At 37.8% G+C, this 19,069-nt stretch overlaps 1 protein-coding gene across 6 annotated transcripts in view; it reads left to right on the plus strand.

Annotated features, from left to right (window-relative positions):
- Positions 1-690: 690 nt before the first annotated feature.
- Positions 691-19,069, plus strand: part of cadm2a (cell adhesion molecule 2a) — a 572,131-nt gene continuing 553,752 nt past the window's right edge. For 4 of the 6 annotated variants that reach the window (XM_051121604.1, XM_051121607.1, XM_051121605.1 and 1 more), the window contains exon 1: positions 10,051-10,470. In XM_051121604.1, the coding sequence (XP_050977561.1) occupies positions 10,410-10,470 (61 nt within the window). In that variant the 5' untranslated portion in view covers positions 10,051-10,409. Of the gene's footprint in view, positions 710-10,049; positions 10,471-19,069 lie in introns of those variants that run through there. The other 2 variants (XM_051121608.1, XM_051121609.1) reach the window with 2 other exon arrangements.

A 19,069-nucleotide genomic window follows, 5' to 3' on the forward strand; every position in this document is an offset into this window, starting at 1 on the left:
TTTCATTACATAACAGTTTAGCAGAAACTAAGTAGTCATGGTAGGAGGAACACTGGGATGAGTTCAGCTGGTGGATGGAGATGTGTTTCTCACCATGTGCTTGTGCCACTGAGTGGCCACTTATGCATCTGAGAGCTGCCCAGATCAGCCCGTTCCCCCATTATGCCCTTCACTCATCCTGCCAAACACCATTTAAGCATCTTTCATTTCCTCCCCTTGTTCATCAGCAAGTTATTTTTTTAGTGAGACCAATCATTTCACACCGAGCTCCAGCATCAATGTCCAGCACCTTTCTGCCAAACTGCATTGAAGAATTGCCTCAAGGCACTTGGCATGGCTTAAAAACACTGCAGGAAAGGCAGAGAAAAGGATTAAATGGGCGTGATTTCTTCATCATTTGTTTTTATATAGCTATTTGAAGGAAACTGATTTGAATCTAAAAGTGCTGATTGCTGATGAGTAACGTATGTGTTTAAGCAGCAAGTGAGTGTGGGAAGTGTGTAATAATTAAGTCAAATTTGCTTGACTTGCATCAAAATAATGAAAAGGGTCTTTTTTAATTACTTTTATTTTGGTATGTCTTATGTTGTTCCAGGCTACTATTTTGAAAGCCTTTTGTGTTTCCTTTTTTGTTTTCTCTTCCTTTTTTAATGAGTGATGTGGGCCTATCATTCCCTTCCATCATGATCAAGTTGTGTTTGATATTCAGGTAAGGTCATATTACCTTATTTTGAATGGGCACAACTACATTTTGAGTGGATCTAGTGTAGTTTCTGGGTATTGTTGTTGATTTGGTTTGATTGCATCTGGTTTTACACTTATTGTGTGCCAAGCTTTGTTTTAGTGTGAGGAAATCAAATGAATGTCTGTCATCCATTATAAACACACAAGTTCAAGTCTGGGTAAAGAATCCTTTGATGTTTTTTGAATCATTAAACATTTTAAACAATGCAACATTGTAACATCTATGAATAAACAGTAGGTTCTAATGAAATTTATATATATATCTATATTTTTTTAATATACATATATATATTTCATATATGTTATGTTGTCTGTTTTCTGTTGACTTGTATGTATTGTCATAAATTGATTTTCAGCAAAACTTTCTGTACAGATTTGTGACCCTGGACCACAAAAGCAGCCATAAGGGTCAAATTTTATATTTTATATATAAAGGGTTCAGATATGAAAGCTGAATCAATAAGTCAAAGTCATCAATTGCTGTATGGTTTGTTAGGATAGGACAATATTTGGCCAAGATACAACTATTTAAATATCTGGAATCTGAAGGTGCAAAAAAATCAAAATGCTGAGAAAATCGCCTTCAAAGTTGTCCAAATGAAGTTCTTAGCAATGCATATTACTAATCAAAAATTAAGTTTTGATATTTTTATGGTAGGAAATTTACAAAATCTCTTCATGGAACATGATCTTTACTTAATATCCTACTGATTTTTGGCATTAAAGAAAAATCGATAATTTCGACCCATACAATGTATTTTTGGCTACTGCTACAAATATGCCCGTTCTACTTATGGCTAGTTTTGTGGTCCAGGGTCACATTTCACTATTTTACTATTCACAGAAGCTATCTGCTGAACTGCTCCTGGTTACATGTTCACTTTTAATCGGACAGTTATTCTAGAGGAGACTTGATAAGATTTTGTTTTATACATAGTATTGGGGGTTTACACTTACATCACGGTGGTCAGGTACCCAGATGCGTGGCCATTATGGAGATACCCGGATGTAAACAACAGCATGGATTGCACGGTTAATGCACTACTGAATATGTTGTTCTGCCAATTTATGCTGTCTAAACCATGCAAAAAATGTTAAATAATATAGAGAAGGACTTAGTAAGCAGGAAAGGCTGTGATATTTTTACAAACTAAAGTTAATAGGTGGTAAAGATATGTACGAGCAGTTTTAATTAAGATATTAGCCTAATATTTAATCTACTTGACTGGAAATGATAAGAGCAAACACAAATGTTGTCAGGATTCTTGCCCTGGAAATTCTGGTTCAGTTTGGCCAACCACAAACGGCTTCTTTCCTCAAAGTTTTTTTTTTTTTTTTACTCTTCTTATTGATTTGTTTTTCTGTTCCGACTGATTAGTACAGCCCAAAACATGACAATAATTGACCATTTTCAGCAGCAATAATCAGCAAAATTTGTGAGTTCCGATCACTTCAGTGGCATTGTTTACCAATATGGCACCAATACGCCGCAAATATGGCCAATTTATGATATGGTGCGTTGTAACCTGGGGTTAGTTGTAACACTGTCAGTTTGACAAGTCAGAAAGGAGCTGTGGTGATGTCATCAATATCATACGCTCAACAGGAGAAGTGGCATGTGAATGTGAGCAACTTTGTAGATTTTATGACCATTTAGATTATGTTTTGCCTAGCAATCATTAGCTACATCCCAATTCGTAGGCTACATCCTTCAAAGTGCGTGTTTGAAGGCCGATTGCATCACAGTGACGCGACGAAGGCTGTTTCAATTCAGAGACTGCGTCCTATGAAGGCCTCGTTTGTAGGCCAATTGCATCATGGAGGCGTGGTAAAAACCGTCCCAAATCACGATGCACCCTCTAAAGGCTGCATTTGAAGGCCGATTGCCTCACCACGGCGCGATGAAGACTGCCGTAATTCGAAAGTGACTTCAAATGCACCCCCCATTTTGTCGGCAAATGAAGGATACAACAGGAGTATCCTTCGCGGCCTACCCTATCCCAGAATTCACAGCACCCCAGTGATGACAGGACTTTTATTCAAACTAAATAGTGGGTGATGGTTCTGTGGTGGCCGAATGCACTTGTAAATGTAAGTATTGTGTTTTAATTTGCTCAGATAGATATTATTTTTGTGCTGTCATGCAAGATATGTCCACAAATGTTTTAGGCAAACTTGCGGATATTTCCTTTCTATCTCTCATATTTCTGGAGTATTTTGTATGCATGTTCTGCTGTGTCATATTTTCTAACCTTAAGATTGCAGCACTGTTTTAATAATTTTCGTAAGCCTTTCCTTTTTCTCTTCTTTTAGGTCAGTTCTGGAGAAAATGGGGCTAAAAACGGGGCTAAAAAACACTGAGCACATACATTTTGTTGTGCACATGTTAAGAATTTATGTGCACCTTGACATTTCCATTCAGCATTTTTTTTTTCATGTGATATTCCAAAATTCCCATAAAAATAGGTAGATGGCAACACAGCTAGTGACTGAATACAGTACAGACGCACACTCACACAAACACACACACACACAGCAGTTGTTTTGTGCTAAATTTAAAGTCCTAAAATGAATGCAGTATAATGTTTTTTGTCACTTTAAATGGTTTACTTTATTAAAAAAGTTTTTGCATAAATTGCAAGTGTGGGTTGTATTTCAGCAAATTACTTCACACTGTTACATCGATCCCCAGCCTCACCCCAGTAGTGGGGTAGGTTGTAAAAATGGAACTCATTGTATTTGACATTAACTCATGTAATCTGTGATTATGCAGTACATGTTCAAAATTTTTTTATTTGTAGTAAACAAATGTGGCTACCACATATCAAAAGTTGAGAGATCTAGTACAAACAACCACTGAGTTACTGATGCTTAAACCAAAAGTGTTACTTTCATCCCAGGTCTCCCCTGTATGTTTTTTTAGATTTTCTTTCTCTGAGTTCTCAGAGATACGTAAAACTGCTGGATCATTATTTATATGCAGTTACATCCTAATTTTCTCTGCATCCTAGGATACATATCTGGTTCTTACCCTCATCTGCTGATTGGGAGTTTTACAAGTCCCAAAATGTGGCTTAAGTGAGGTCCCTTGCTTCTTCACATCCTTGCTTTGAGGAGCGCTAAAAAGAGTGGGCTAATAAGGTATTTTTTGGACAGATTTATGAGTGCATTCATACTTAAATACCCTACTGTGCTCCTTTTCCTTTCTATCTCTTTTATTTGTTTATTTTTGGTAGAGATAGATGCCTCTGAGCTGCAGGTAGAGGCTAAACTGAGTACACCTACTTGTATTGATTAATCCCAAAAATCGCACACACTATGTTGGCAAGGATTTATGCTAACATATTTTATGTTAGCATAAATCCTTGGCAACATAGTGTGTATAATGTTATATTACTGTGAGTGTGCTGAGATGATCTTGCATGGTTTACTACCTTATACTAGTCTTGCATACTGTTCTTTTACCAAGGATCACTGTTTAAAAGTGTTCAAGAAAAAAACTATTTTTTGTTTAAAAGTGTTCAAGAAAACACCTATTTTTTTGCCCATTACCTTGTTTTTGGTTTTCATGTAAATGCCTTTATTGGTGTTCAAGTTATTCAACTAATACATGTCTGTTTCCAAATGGCCTATGGTGATTTTCTTGCATAGTCATTATGATTTGCATATAAACGAGACTTTTTTTTTTTTTTTTTTTTTTTTTTTAAATGATGAGAGAGTTTTGATAATGTGTTGTAGATGTAAATGTACTCCTTGACATTGAGGACTCAACATATATACTTTAGTAATTCACGGCATGAATGAAGAAGATTTGCAGGGTATGCTTTAATATAAGTGTTTATCAAATTATACGCACTTATTTATATAAGAATAATTGATTTATCTGATTAATTGATTGATTACCAAATCTCTTTCATTTCGCTGCATCTTCTTACTGAAATCTTTGTGATCTTCAATGTCTTTTAATGGACCTACTGCTCTGCTTCTATTTGCCATTAACATTTATGTGTTTTTCTTAAAGCGATAGTTCATTACACCATGATTTCCTCACCCTCAAGCCGTCCTAGGTGTGTATGACTTTCTTCTTTCAGATGTATACAATCAGAGTTATATTGAAAAATGTCCTTTTCCAAGCTTTATAATGGCAATGAATGGGTTTTAAGATTTTGAAGTCCAATAAAATGCATCCATCCGTCATAAAAAATACTCCACACGGCTCCGGGTGGTTAAAGGAGAAGTCCACTTCCAGAACAACAATTTACAAACAATTTGCTCACCCCCTTGTCATCCAAGATGTTTATGTCTTTCTTTCTTTAGTCGTAAAGAAATTACGTGTTTTCAGAAAAACATTTCAGCATTTTTCTCCATATAATGGATTGCTGTGGTGCCCCGATTTTGAACTTCCAAAATGCAGTTTAAATGCAGCTTCAAATGATCCCAAATGCTGTTGTAAACGATGCCAGCCGAGAAAGAAGGGTCTTATGTAGTCTCATGTTCTCCCTCAACTTCAAAATCATCCTATATCACTGTTTTACCTTTTTTGTTAAGGGTGTTTGATCTTCTTTGCATGTTCACGTTGCAAAGACTGGGTCGGTACTTCTGCAACGATGTATGATTTTGAAATGATTTTTTCGAATGCCTTTTTCGACAAACTCTAACTGTCTTGAGTCAGAATACAAAGAATTCATGGAGAAAAAGGCAAGATGAGTGTTTGAGATTAAAAAGTATTTAAATTGTATTTTTTTAATGAAAATAATGAAAATTATTTTTTTTAATGAAAAAGATAAGACGCTTCTTTCTCAGCTGAGATCGTTTACGAACACATTTGGGATCGTTTGAAGCTGCATTTAAACTGCATTTTAGAAGTTCAAAATCGGGGGGCACCATACCAGTCCATTATATGGAGAAAAATGCAGAAATGTTTTCCTCAAAAAGATGACTGAAGAAAGAAAGACTTGAACATCTCAGATGACAAGGGGGGTGAGTACATTATATGTGAATCTTTGTTTTGGAAGTGGACTTCTTTAATAAAGGCCTTCTGAAGTGAATCGATGCATTTGCGTAAGAAAAATATCCATATTTAAACCTTTAGAAACTGTAATCGTATATGTGTTCACAAGAGAGTGGTGTTCCAGTGGATGACCTAGGACATAGGCGTAGCGTAAGCTCCGGTGAGAATATGCTAGTCTCGCGAGAATTAAGTTTTGTTTACAGCTAAGGAAAACCAATTTCCTCTTGGCTTATATTGAAATCCTCCAAAATCCGTGTTTTGTGTTTCTAATTCGCAACCAGCATTTTGTTTTGCGCTCTCCTCTGTGCTTCGACGTTCAACACGAAAGTCATATGCACCTAGTATGGGTGAACTTTTATCAGCTTTCTCTGTGTTTTTGGTTCTTTGACTGCCTGCCATTTGATTCTGGATTGTGTTCTGGACTTAATGTTAGCTAGTTTGTGACAGACCATGGTTCTTGATCGTATTGTGCAGTGCTTCTTGGGGATTTGCCATTGCAGCAGTGCTGTTGACAGTTATAAGAGTCACCGCTCTTACTCACTGTGACATCTGTGTTTACTGTTTTGGAGGGAGCAAACCATGTTGGGAGGAGATCTTCTTAGAAATCTGTCTAGTAAGGCCATGCTATCTTTATCTATCAGGCCAGAAGCGTGATAAAGAAAAATAGGAAAAACGAAAGTGAGAGAGAGCTGGTTAGACTGGATCGTGGCTTTATCTTATAATTTGTATGGATGACTTCATAGACTTAATAAATATAGCGAAAAGAATAGCCAGCATCACATAACCACAGGCATAATGAGATGTTGATGAATTAGCTTAAGTGGCTTATTTAAAGCATTACCAATGAAACATGCATATTTACACTAATGGACAGGTGTGCTTGGGATTTTATTTTAATGCACTTTTTCAAAAACTAATTTGAGTAGAAGGTGATGGTGAAAGAGCAGAATTAACTTGTGACCTTCAGAATATGTGTCAGCTAAGTAATAGAGACTCAATAAGAAATTTTATGTTGAATTGCAGGCTCAGATCTAAGTGTGTAACTTTTTAGAAATCAAACTTATCTTTGCCTGCATGAATAGTATTTTAAAAATAAAATTAAATTGGATTTTCTCTAAGCATTTTTTTTCCAAAGGTGACTTTTCTGAGTTATCACATCAAAAAACATTAGAAACTTTTTTTTAAAAAAGAAATCCCACTTCATTTTAACACTCTCTCTTTTATATGAATGGCTGGTTTAATCATCATTTGCTTCTTTTAAGCTCTCCTCAGCTCAGTTGATGAGATAAAACTGCTGCCACTGTGTGATATAAAATATATTACATAATATTAAGATCTGACATTTCATTTCCACTCAAGGGAGCATGTCTCAACAAGACCTACAAATGATATACTATATTTAGAGATCAGGGATACTTGTCACATGCATCTGAACAAATAAGCTTTCCATCGATGTATGGTTTGTTAGAATAGAACAATATTTGGCCGAGATACAACTATTTCAGTATATGGAATCTGAGGGTGCAAAAAAAAAAATCAAAATATTGAGAAAATCACCTTTAAAGTTTACCAGATTAAGTTCTTTGCAATGCATATAACTAACTAAAAATTACGTTTTGATATATTTACAGTAGGAAATTTACAAAATATCTTCATGGAACATGATCTTTATACGTAATTTCCTAATGATTTTTGGCATAAAAGAAAAAATCTATAATTTTGACCCATACAATGCATTTTTGGCTATTGCTACAAATATACCCCAGCGACTTAAGACAACACAAAAATCTAGCTCAAAATCTAGTTTAAAACCCTGTTAAATTAAAATAACTTGCCTGTATTCATAGATTCAGGTAACGGTAAACTACATAATACTTGAAATGTTGAACTGTTCTCTCAGAAGTTTTTTTTTTTTCTTTCTCCCCAAGCTGTCATGTTTAAAATGTTACAAATTTCTATTTCATACCATTTTGGTTCCCCCAAAAGTGGTTTCATATTATAATTTGGTGTATTCTAAATAGTTGTATTCAGCTGTTTTTCTGTTTAAAATTTTGCATTTTGCTGTAAAGCTGATAATGGCAGGATCCATTGTGACAACTTACCCCTTAAAATGTGACCAAAATGTGTAATTATGCAGAGGCTTTCTGTAGCAGTGTTCTTCCCCTTCAAATGTCTAGTTCAATATCTGTTAAATTAGATTTGCATGTATTAAAACATTTAGGCAATGATCAACTACATGACCTGTGTTACTGTTATTTTTTCCCCCCATGATAGGGCAAATTGGCAACGTTTTAAATGACATAAATGTACATATTCATTAATACCATTTTGGTCTAAAAAACATTTTTTTTGTTTTGTTTTGTTTTGTTTTTTTTTTTTTTTTTTTTTTTTTGTACCTTACAATTTGGTTTTACAGCATCTGCGGGATCATTCTTAAAGGTAAGAGCATTTTTTTAATCTTACAAATGTGTATTTACTAATACCATTTTGTTCCCTCCAAAGTGGTTTGATATTATAATTTGGTGTTTTGTAAATAGATGTATTCAATTCAATAATTCAATAATAGCAGGATCCATTGTGACAACTTACCCCTTATGTGACAACATTTTGAGTGAAAAGTGTAATTATGCAAATACTTTCTCTAGCAGTGTTTTCCCCCTTCAAACATCTAATTCAAAACCCTGTTAAATTAGATTTGCATGGATTCATAAATTCTGTGTTATTTTTTCCCATGATGGGGCAAGTTGGCACACATTTTAAATTATATTAATTTACATATTCATTAATACTATTTTGGCCTAAAAAGAGTTTTATTTTACTTATTTTTTATTTTAATGAGACCTTACAATTTGGTGTTTCATAAATATGTTTCAATGTTGCTGTAAAGGCAGGATCCATTGTGGCAACTTACCCCTTTATAATGTGAATATTTTGAGCGGAAATAGTAATATGCAAATGATTTCTCTGCAAATGCAAGTGTTTTTCTCTTCAAACATCTAGTTCAAAACCCTGTTAAATTAGATTTGCATGTATTCGTAAATTCAGGCAATGATCAACTACATGACCTGTGTTTTCCCATGATGGGGCAAGTTGTCGCATGTTTTAAATGATAAATTTACATATTCAATAATACCATTTCGGCCAAAAAGTAGTTTGATATTTTTGTATGAGACCTTACAATTTGGTGTTTTATATATAGTTCAGTTTGTTTTTGTTTAAATGTTGCTGTAAAGCCAGGATCCATTATGACAACTCACCCTTTATAATGTAACAACATTTTGAGCGAAAAGTGTAATTATGCAAATACTTTCTCTAGCAGCGTTTTCCCCCTTCAAACATCTCCATGTATTCATAAATTCAGGCAATGATCAATTACGTGACCTTTATTTATTTGTTTTTCATGATGGGGCAGGTTGTCACACATTTCCAGTTATATAAATTTACATATTCATAAATACCATTTTGGCCTAAAAGCAGTTTGATATTTTTACAATTTGGTGTTTCATAAACAGTTACATTTGTTTTGTTTAAATGTTGCTGTAAAACCAGGATCCATTGTGACAACTTACCCTGTATAATGTGACAAAATTTTGAGCAAAAAGCGTAATTTGCAAATGCTTTCTCTAACAGTGTTTTTCCCCTTCAGACATCTAGTTCAAAACCTTGTTAAATCAGATTTGCATGTATTCATAAATTCAGGCAGTGATCAACTATGACGTGCTATTTCTTTTTCCACGATGGGGAAGTTGTCACATGTTTTGAGTTACATAATTAAATTTACATATTAATGAATACAATTTTGGCCTAAAAGCAGTTTGATATTTTTGTGTGAGACCTTACAAATTGCATACTCAGTTTCTCTCAGTGTTCATAATATAAGGACTTACTAAGGGATCGCAACATTTAAGCTGACTTTATGTCACACACATATTTTTCCCATTGAAACGGTAGGCACTCCTCTGCTGGACTGATAATGTACATTGTACAGAATGACGACGGTGCAATATTATCCGCCTAGTGGTTTGTATCAGTAGTAAACCTGTGAGCGCAGTCAGGTCTATTTGATCCCGGTGAGAGGTGCGCTGTTAGATCCCACGGTAGCTGTCCATTCAGGACTGCCGTATGTCTGTGTAATGACATCCACACGAAAACGTGCCTAAACCACCATCAGTCCACCCACAACAGGATCGTTTCATTACGCAATGCATTACAGCGAAGCAGGGGGCAATCGTTGCCATTGCACGTACTCTCATTCTATTTCCTCGATCCTTTAATCATATGGACTGTGGAGTCTAGAAGCAGTCTGAGCGGAGAATAATTCCAGGCGCTCGCTATTGGCTCCCCGTCCTCATCTGTCAATCTGCGGAGGCGGGACTCTGCCTGCTCGCGCTCCCAGGAGGCGATAGATGCGCGAGCTGTACTTTTCTACTGTGTTGGAGCGCTTCGCACTTCTCGAGCTCAGTCCGAGCGTCAAGTGAACGGCGTGCGGAAAGCGCAGTGGGACTTCAACCAAGGAGAAGTTATCGAAGGAGCCTGTAGTATTGATTGCAGCAGCCTGCACCTGGATAAGCCCCATCATCAGCGCGCGGAGAAGCGAAAGAGCGAAGAAAGTGTGTTGACGGCAAGCGGGCAGCTGTTATAGAAGGAAGGCAATATGATGGTGAAGCAGCATATGCTGTTTACCCTGTACAGCATCTGCGGGATCGTCCTTAAAGGTAAGAGCGCTTCAAACTTTAAGGCAGCCTATGCGGTGCTTTGCAATTTGGGGGCTCATCATCATTACGCACCACGGAGGAAATGCATTATGCTCTGGAATGATGATGATTTGCATTTCCATAATATCTCCAAAGGGCCTCGAGTGAGTACGGGGACAGTTCCCGTTAGTCATCATTGCTCTGAAGAAATTGTGCACGTTTGCCCAGCACTGATACAGAATCTTATCACGGATAAGCCTGCACACACTGCTGAGCTAGAGCCCCGCTTTTATGGATTACCAGTCAAAATGTGTTATAGATAAACTCACCACCATAAGGGAATACGATTTAACTGACACAGCCTTTGCTTCATCTGATCGGAAACTTTATATAATAAACGCATCGCTTTTATTGTATTTTAAAACCATATGTCTAGCCTATATGCGTATTTAGGCACATTTTTATTTGCTTTTGGAAATGCGATGTATCTTTTAGTAGAACGTTACAGCGTTAAATCATATGGTGCTTTTTCATTATATAGTTTGAGGTACATACGGTTTTATTCTGGCAGGGACGTGGCGTTGTTAGTTATGAGGTAATACAGATTTCTATTTTAACCCCGTAACGTGGTCGTGGTCGTTTAATCAAGTAGCTTTTATTTTGACTATAAAAGCCCTAGATTTCGTACGGAGCGTGAAACTAATTGTTTAAGTGCTTTTTAGCACCTCTCAATCAGGTTTGTATGTGTTTTTTGGGACAGTTTCACAGTCATTCCAGGCTTCGGGATGCATGGTATTTGCGGCAGTCCGCATCTTGGGGTCGTAGTAGCATCAGCTTTTTTCCTTTCACAAAAAGACTTGCGAAGCAAGTAGCTACACCTGTCAGTTTACAGTTGTCAGTGTAATGCATTATTCACCCACATTTCAAACAGTAAATTGAACATTACGCTATATCAGAAGTTCGTAAAGAAATCTGTCAGCATTTCTGTGTTGTTTACCTGAAGTCTTGTAGTTTCGGCTGGTGCTCATCATTCACGCGCGACACTGTAAACAGGATCAGCAGGGCAAGGTCGCGTGCACTGTTCGCGCGGGGCGACCGTTAGTGTGACAGGAATACTTGAATAATACGTCAACTGAACGTGCCTTATTGCTTTTTCGCGCGGCATGAAGGCAGTGTTTGCTTTAAGCGAGGGTTTAGTGGTCAGATTAGGTCGCGGCAGGATGGGCTCAGCGTGTGACCACTCAAATGTAGGTAGGCTATGTGTTTGTGTCCCTTGAGAGTAAGGTTACGCCGTCCCGCCGATATATCGTGAGCAGCTTGCAGCCACCGCCCGGTTCCATCTAAGAAGATAATTTAATATATACATTTTATGAGACTCAAATATGATTTTAAGCCGCTTAAGGTAACATACAAATGCGTTCGCGTTAAAATTTAAATTAACTCTTGTTACGAAGTGGATATGGTTTTGACGTCATGAAGTGTATAATATTAATAAGTCTATAGGTTGACGTCTTTTAACCTTTCAGTGAATAGACTTTGTATTAATCATGTTTGTAGTATAATAGCGCAAAGAGTTTGACATAAAAACAATGTTCTCTTTTTGCAACTGATAATAACCACCGTGGCCAGTCTACATAATATAACAAAACATAAAAAACCTGGATTCTCCAACTATTGCAACACACTAAAAGAATGAAGACTTGACCACTGGTTTCCTTAGATAGGCTACATTCTTGCTGCAAACTCATAAAGTGGTAGGGACATTCACGAAAATGTGATGCCTGTGTGTTTCAGATACTCCAAGCCTATCTTGCTTGGTCTGGATATCAGTGAAACACGACTCCTCCGACCAGTGGTGTTTACATCTCAAACAGTCTGGTTTGCAGATCTGGCAGTTTATGAATGCGCAGGATGAATGCACGAGAGACAGAAGGGAAATACCGTATTTGCATTCGCCTTTCTGTATGCATGCGTGTGGCTTTCCTCCTCTGCCCCATCTTTTGACAAAATACCCTATGCTGTGTGTTGATAATCAGTCTGAGAGGTGGGCCATTAATAATCAGAGATAATTAAGCACATTCCTCAAGGCTTCACTTCTAATGAGTCGGCAGCAAGCGTGAGACTGAAGCTATGTATTGATTTCCCCCAGCCTTCTCACTCTCTGCCCGTAAATCACAGAGCCTGTGTCTCTCAGCACCCAGTCAACAGCCCTACTGGCTGCAAGTGCCTCCTTTGGTTCTTTAACACACCTCTCAGAGTCTGGCTGCACCTGCTTACCATGTGTGAGTGTGTTAACAGGCTTAACAGAGCGCGGTAACCGCGCTGATATTTGAACGAAGGAGGTCAGAGTTTCTGGTAGCCCTATCTGGTCTGCAATCGGAGATCGATAGATCTGATCATTGTGATTTCAATGGTGCACTGATTGATTATCTCTAACATCTGAGTTGTGTGATATTACATAATATGATTTACACACAGACCAGTTTGACTGGGTAAATGTGGTTAAAACTTGAGGCGTTAGTCATGTATTCGAAATGCTGATTTAGATAAATGGATGCTTGATATGATGTGTCATGTGGGGTAACATGCTAAAAAGGTTCCCACGCTAATTATATCCCATTGCAGGGAACTGTGATTTCCAGACTTGGAAAAATCATTGGAAATTAACTAACTCTTAAATAATTAAAATTTCTAGATTTAATCGTCTATAATTCATTGTGTAGAAAGTGCTTTTTTTGAGTGTAGCTTTGTGGCTCCCAGTCAACTAAAATACTCTTTCCCGTACATAAAATGTTATAATTGAAATCCAAAAAAAAGTATTATTTAATGTGTCAACTACCCAACTTCTCAACTGCGTTTTTCAGTGCTCCAGTGCCAGTGAGCATGCAATCCCAGCTGCCTTTTATGTACTGGTCATCGATTACTCTTAAATCAATGCCAGCCTTCCTCGCTGAGGTTGAATGTTTGAAGCACAAGTGCGGGCACATCCCTGGCGCATCCGTCCTAAGGGATCACTGCATGCTGCCAGCAGCTGGGGTTTGGGGGGGGCGGGGAGCATGGCAGTTATGCAAAGCGTCCGGCAGACAGTGCAGCTCCTCCCTGTGTGTGGAGTACTATAGTCCTTGTGAAGTGCTGTTGTGCAGACGTCTGCTGTGAGTAATAGCAAAGCTTGGCTCTCTCCTCAGAGACACCAGAGCTGAGTGGGAGGACTATGTGGTCCTGCTTCATAGAGGATGTACGCCTTTATGCTTGTTTCTGTTTTGCGGGTATGTTCCCTCTTCATGGACTGCTTGTGTACACAAAATCTTTCTTCCTTTTTGTCTTTCTTGGCTCTGTGGTGCTTCAACAGTCCTGCGCTCTGAAACCCTGCCCGAATCTTTTCATGCAAAGCGTACCCAAATTCAGAAAAGCCAACTCAGCCGGCTAGTACAAAAACGAAAAAAAATAACGATTTTAAAGGAGTAGCTCATCCAAAAAAGAAAACTCGCTGAAAAGTCACCCTCACGTCATCCACGATGAATTTGTTACTTCATCAGAACAGATTTGGAGAAATGTAGCATTACATCACTTGCTGCAGTAAATGGGTGTGGTCAGAATGAGAGTTAAAACAGCTGATAAAAATATTACAATAATCCAAAAGTAATCCACAAAACTCCAGTCCATCACTGAATGTCTGGAATAGCCAAATGTTTGGAATAAACAAATCAATCATTAAGGCATTTTACATGGTTAACCAAAATTGAAAATTCTGCCTTTAATTACTCACCCTCACGTCGTTCCAAACCCGTAAGACCTTCGTTCGTCTTCGAAACACAAATTAAGATGTTTTTGATGAAATCTGAGAGCTACCACATTCACGATGCTACCACATTCAAGGCCCAGGAAGGTTGTAAGGACATTGTTAAAATAGTGCATGTGACATTAGTTACAAGAGTTTGTGTGTTTTGAATGTGGTAGTTGTGTTGCTGTCTATGTAGGGTGAGAAAGCTCTCAGATTTAATCAAAAATATCTTAATTTGTGTTCTGAAGATGAACGAAGGTCTTACGGGTTCGGAACGACATGAGGGTGAGTAATCAATGACAGAATTGTCATATTTGGGTGAACTATTCCTTTAAGATTAAAAAAAAAACATTATTTATGACACAAAATGCTCCTTTCATACCTCATTGTGTGGGCTACTGTGCATTGAGTCAAGTCTCTGGCCCCCTGCCTTTCAGTCAGCTTATCCCACCAGAGTGACTCCAAGCTGGGCATTGGCCTTCCCGGAGCCGGCCCTTTTATGGAAGTAGCGTGGGAAAGCGAAGAGGGCTGGCGTGTACGGGTATGTGCAGGCGTATTTGTGTTGAAAGGGGAGGTTAATGGCCTTTTTTCATTCCTGGTCTGTTGTCTTTGTCAGTCGTGGAGCGTGAAAAGCATCTGTGCAGGTGAGCGGCAGCACAGGCAAATGTGCTCAGACAGGTGAGAAATGGAGTTGGGCATAAGCTGCCATTTCTGCTGACTAGAATAAGCATTTGTTTGGCATTAATTTAGCAAGGGAGAAACACAGATTGCACAAGCCTTTCTTTTCGGGCTGCAGTATGGAGCTCTTCCTATGGCTCGTCCTGTCATGTGCGTGTGGTATTATTGCACTTCAAGTCTCTTTCTCCTATTTCTTTAGAGTGTAAAGAGGCTGAGCGTGTCCCTCTATCTCACTGTGTTGCGTATGTGGGTGTTTGTTTGGCTGGCTGATTGAGCCAGGATGGAGAACAGGATTAGAGGTGAATATCCTCCTCCTCTTTGTATTTGTCCTCTTGTTGGGTTGCTGGAAGCCTCCTAAACAGAGCACCCGAGATATTTGCTCTCTCTCTCTCTCTTTCTCTCGCGCGCTCTTGCTCTCCATCTTTGCGTTTCATGTCTCTGTCTTTCTCCTCCTCCATCCTGCTGTCTCACCTCTCTCTTTCTCACTATCTTACACTCTTTCTGCATACAAGTATCTGGGCCTTGGAGCGTTTCCCCCCAGACTCAGAATGGAGCTGAGCCGCTGAAGCCCTGCTGTAATCGGGAGGGATTTCCCATGATCAAAGGCCCTCTTTTGTTCTTCCAGGTGTTTGAAAAAGTTAAAACAAAAAGTGGGTGGAACTGTCAACCGTTCTGCGGTACAGCTAGTGCCTGGCATAACGCTTCCTCTTCTCCCAAAAGGCGCTGGGAAGGAGATGCCCTTTTGCAGTGATTTTTGAATGGCTTTCAAAACACAAACTCTTTGCTGAATCATGGCAGCAGTCTCGGAGGAGGTATCTTCTAAAAACTGTCATGTAGCAGTTATGTGGGTGATTTAACAGTTGTCATTTTCTTGTTCACATGTTGTCTATACTACTTAGCTGACCTTTGAGATGGATTTCATCGGTAAATGACTGACAGGCTCTATAATAGCTTTTCCTAAGGTTCTTGTATCCGATTAGCCTTTGTGTTGGCTAATTTAAATGATTTGCTTAAGCTCACAGTATGTCTGGTAATCTCATTGAAGCTTATGCAAAGAGGAAATTCTTTGTGGAATTATCTTAAGATTAAGAGATGACTTGAGGTATAGTCAAACAAGTCAAGCAAATATGATGCTGAACATTTTGTATTGGTAAAAATGTTTAGATGCCAAATTGTTGTTTATGAAATAAGCATACTACAAGGGAGAGTACATCCACAAATGAAATTTGTCATAATTTACTTGCCTTCAGATCTGTCAAATTTTTTAGCATTTTGTAGGTTTATACTTTTAGTTGGTTTAAAATGTTACATACACCTTGCAGAATCTGCAAAATGTTAATTATTTTACCACAGTAAGAGGAATCATACAAAATATGCATGTTATTTTGTATTTTGTACTGACCAGAGTTTACATATAGTCCACAAGAGAAATTCTGTTCGAACGTCTACGTACACTTGATTTTTTTTTTTTTTTTTTGTTTTAAAAACTCTAAGTGATAGTTGTTTATGAGTCCCTTGTTTGTCCTGAATAGTTAAACTGTCCACTGTTCTTCAGAAAAATCCTTCAAGTCCCACAAATTCTTTGGTTTTTCAGCATTGTGTATTTGAACCCTTTCCAACAATGACTGTATGATTTCTTCTGTATCTTGAAGTATCTTCTGTGGTATCTGAAGAGCAGTACTAAATGAAAAAAAAAAAAAAAAAAGAAACTAAATGAAAAAATGTATTTTGGCAAAATAAGAAAAATGTACACCTCTGAATTTTTAATACTTTTGAACTTCTGTAATAGTTGCATATGGGTCCCTCAGTTTGAAAAGATGGATCTCAAAGGATCTTCAAATACTCAAAAATGCTGAAAAAACAAAGTTTTTGTGGGACCTGAAGGATTTTTCTGAAGAACGGCAGGCAGTTCAACTGTTCAGGACAAACTATCACCAAAAAAAAAACAAAAAAAAAAAAAAAAACAAACAAAAAAAAAACAGCTGTGGATAACAACACAGTATTAATAATCAAGTGTATGTAAACTTATAATAAATAATTATAATTATATAAATAGATATACATTTTTTTAAAGAAAACAGTAAAAATCTTTAACTGTTTATTTAAATTATTTAACTGAAATTATTTAAATAGTTTAACATTGCATTATATGTCATTCTACCGAAATATATTGTAAAATGTTTGTAATAAAGCAAAAATATAATTTTTAATTGTTTGTAATAAAGCAATAATCCCCAAAAAGCTGTGGTTTACAGTGTATTTATAATAGCTACAGGGCGTTGTTAGGCATGACGTGAAGCAATCAGAATTAAGGACCGAAACTAATATATAATTTAAAATTATAATTTTATCTTTTCTAATTTTATCTCTACATGAAACATGTTTTGTGCTACATAAACTTAGTCAATGTTTATTAATATTTTAGTGTTGTGTTTTACCATGTTGGCATTTTGTCTGTGGGTGTACCATCTGTGCACCATCTATCTTTGAGTACTGGCCATTTTTAATGGACAGCCGACATACAGTGAACTCTGATTCATCATGTATTATACGTATGGTGGTATCAGTACATTTGATAATGAAAATAATGAAAAAAAACAGTTTTTGGTAGCTCAAAAAGATAGCAAACCTAATGAAATATTCCGTTATTGGTAGTAAAACAAATTCTGAATTTCTGATAAGCACAGTTGTCATTCTTTTTTATACATTTAACACGCTACTATTATTTCTATTTGAAGTCAATAGGGACCAAAGTTGTTTTGAGCTCTTTTGTGTTCTGCAGAAGAATGAACGTCATTCGTTTCATCATTTTAAGTACAAATGAGAAACGAGTAAAGTATGTGAAATCCTGCTACATTACAAACGCAATACAAAATGAAGCCAAAGACATGGTAAAGAACAGCCAGACGTCCTTGACTCATAGTTCACTCCTCTCTGCTGTCATTGTGCCCTCTGCTGTTTTCATTAGGATTTTATGGGAAATTAGCTACCCTCTCTTCCAAATAATCTCAGATTTTGCCAGTGTGCAACGTGATCTTTCACAAGAGATGACACCTGCTCCAGGCTCGCTCTGCGATTGGGTAATCAATCACTTTTATTGACAAAGGTAGATGAAAGAGTTAGTTCAGTAAAATTGAACATCTGCAAACGGCGAGCTAGAGGCATTGGGGGGAATGAGGGTCAGTAAATCAAATGCTTGAAAATAACCCCCCGTGGGCTCTCCTATGAGAGAGATTACCTACAAAGATCCGTTTCCGCCCACTGTCGCCTGTCACTCTCTCCGATAGATGTGGCTTTGACTGCCGCATTAGTGGGTTTTCACAACTGCGGTGTCTGGCTTTGAGGACTGAAGATGCTTGGCAACAAACATCGGCTTAGTGGGACAGGACAGGATTTTCAGAGCAGGATTGTAGAGATCAGTAATCGACACAATGTTTCAACCAAATTTGCAGGCGCGCCGCTGGTTAATGTCACTTGAGCCATTAAACGGTCAGTTATTTTACCTCAGTGAGATTTTAACGGCCTTTAAGTATGCATTTTCTTACCATATATTTGCTTTGAAAATCATCATGTGACACCTATTCGGCTATAATCTTTGCAGCATAGGTCTACTTTCACTTCCTCGCTCACTTTCTCCCAGCGCCCCTCACCCCACCTCCCTTTCGTCTCTTGTCGTCTGCTGTTGGGGTTGTGCGACGCCATCTGCCTCTTGTGAGAGCGAATTTAACACCTGCAAATACAGTAAACAATCAATTAATCAGAAGCTCAGGACAATATGCACCTGCCAAAGTGTGCACACACACTCAAGCGCGCGCACACACACGCTCCTCCTCATTTTCACAGTCGCTAACAGACCATCAGCCCTTCAGCAGCCAACTGGATCTCGGCGCTCTCCCACATTTACATATGACTACATTTGTTTGATTTTGCAGTGAGGATGTTGCTGTAAACACGTCTGTTTCCCAGAATGTCAGCGTTGCATTTAATTGACCATAAGTTGAGCGTTCTGCAGTTGCATTAGCTACTTTACGTCAGGCTCTTTGAGTTAAGTAATTTTGTCTAATTAACCTGTACAACAAGCAGGTTGTTAGTTCAGCCATTTTACTGCAGGTGCTATGCTTGGTATTACAGGAACGTTATGAGAAGTATTGTCGGAAGTGC

Source organism: Labeo rohita, chromosome 10, assembly GCF_022985175.1.
Source record: "Labeo rohita strain BAU-BD-2019 chromosome 10, IGBB_LRoh.1.0, whole genome shotgun sequence".
Taxonomy (NCBI): Eukaryota; Metazoa; Chordata; class Actinopteri; order Cypriniformes; family Cyprinidae; genus Labeo; species Labeo rohita.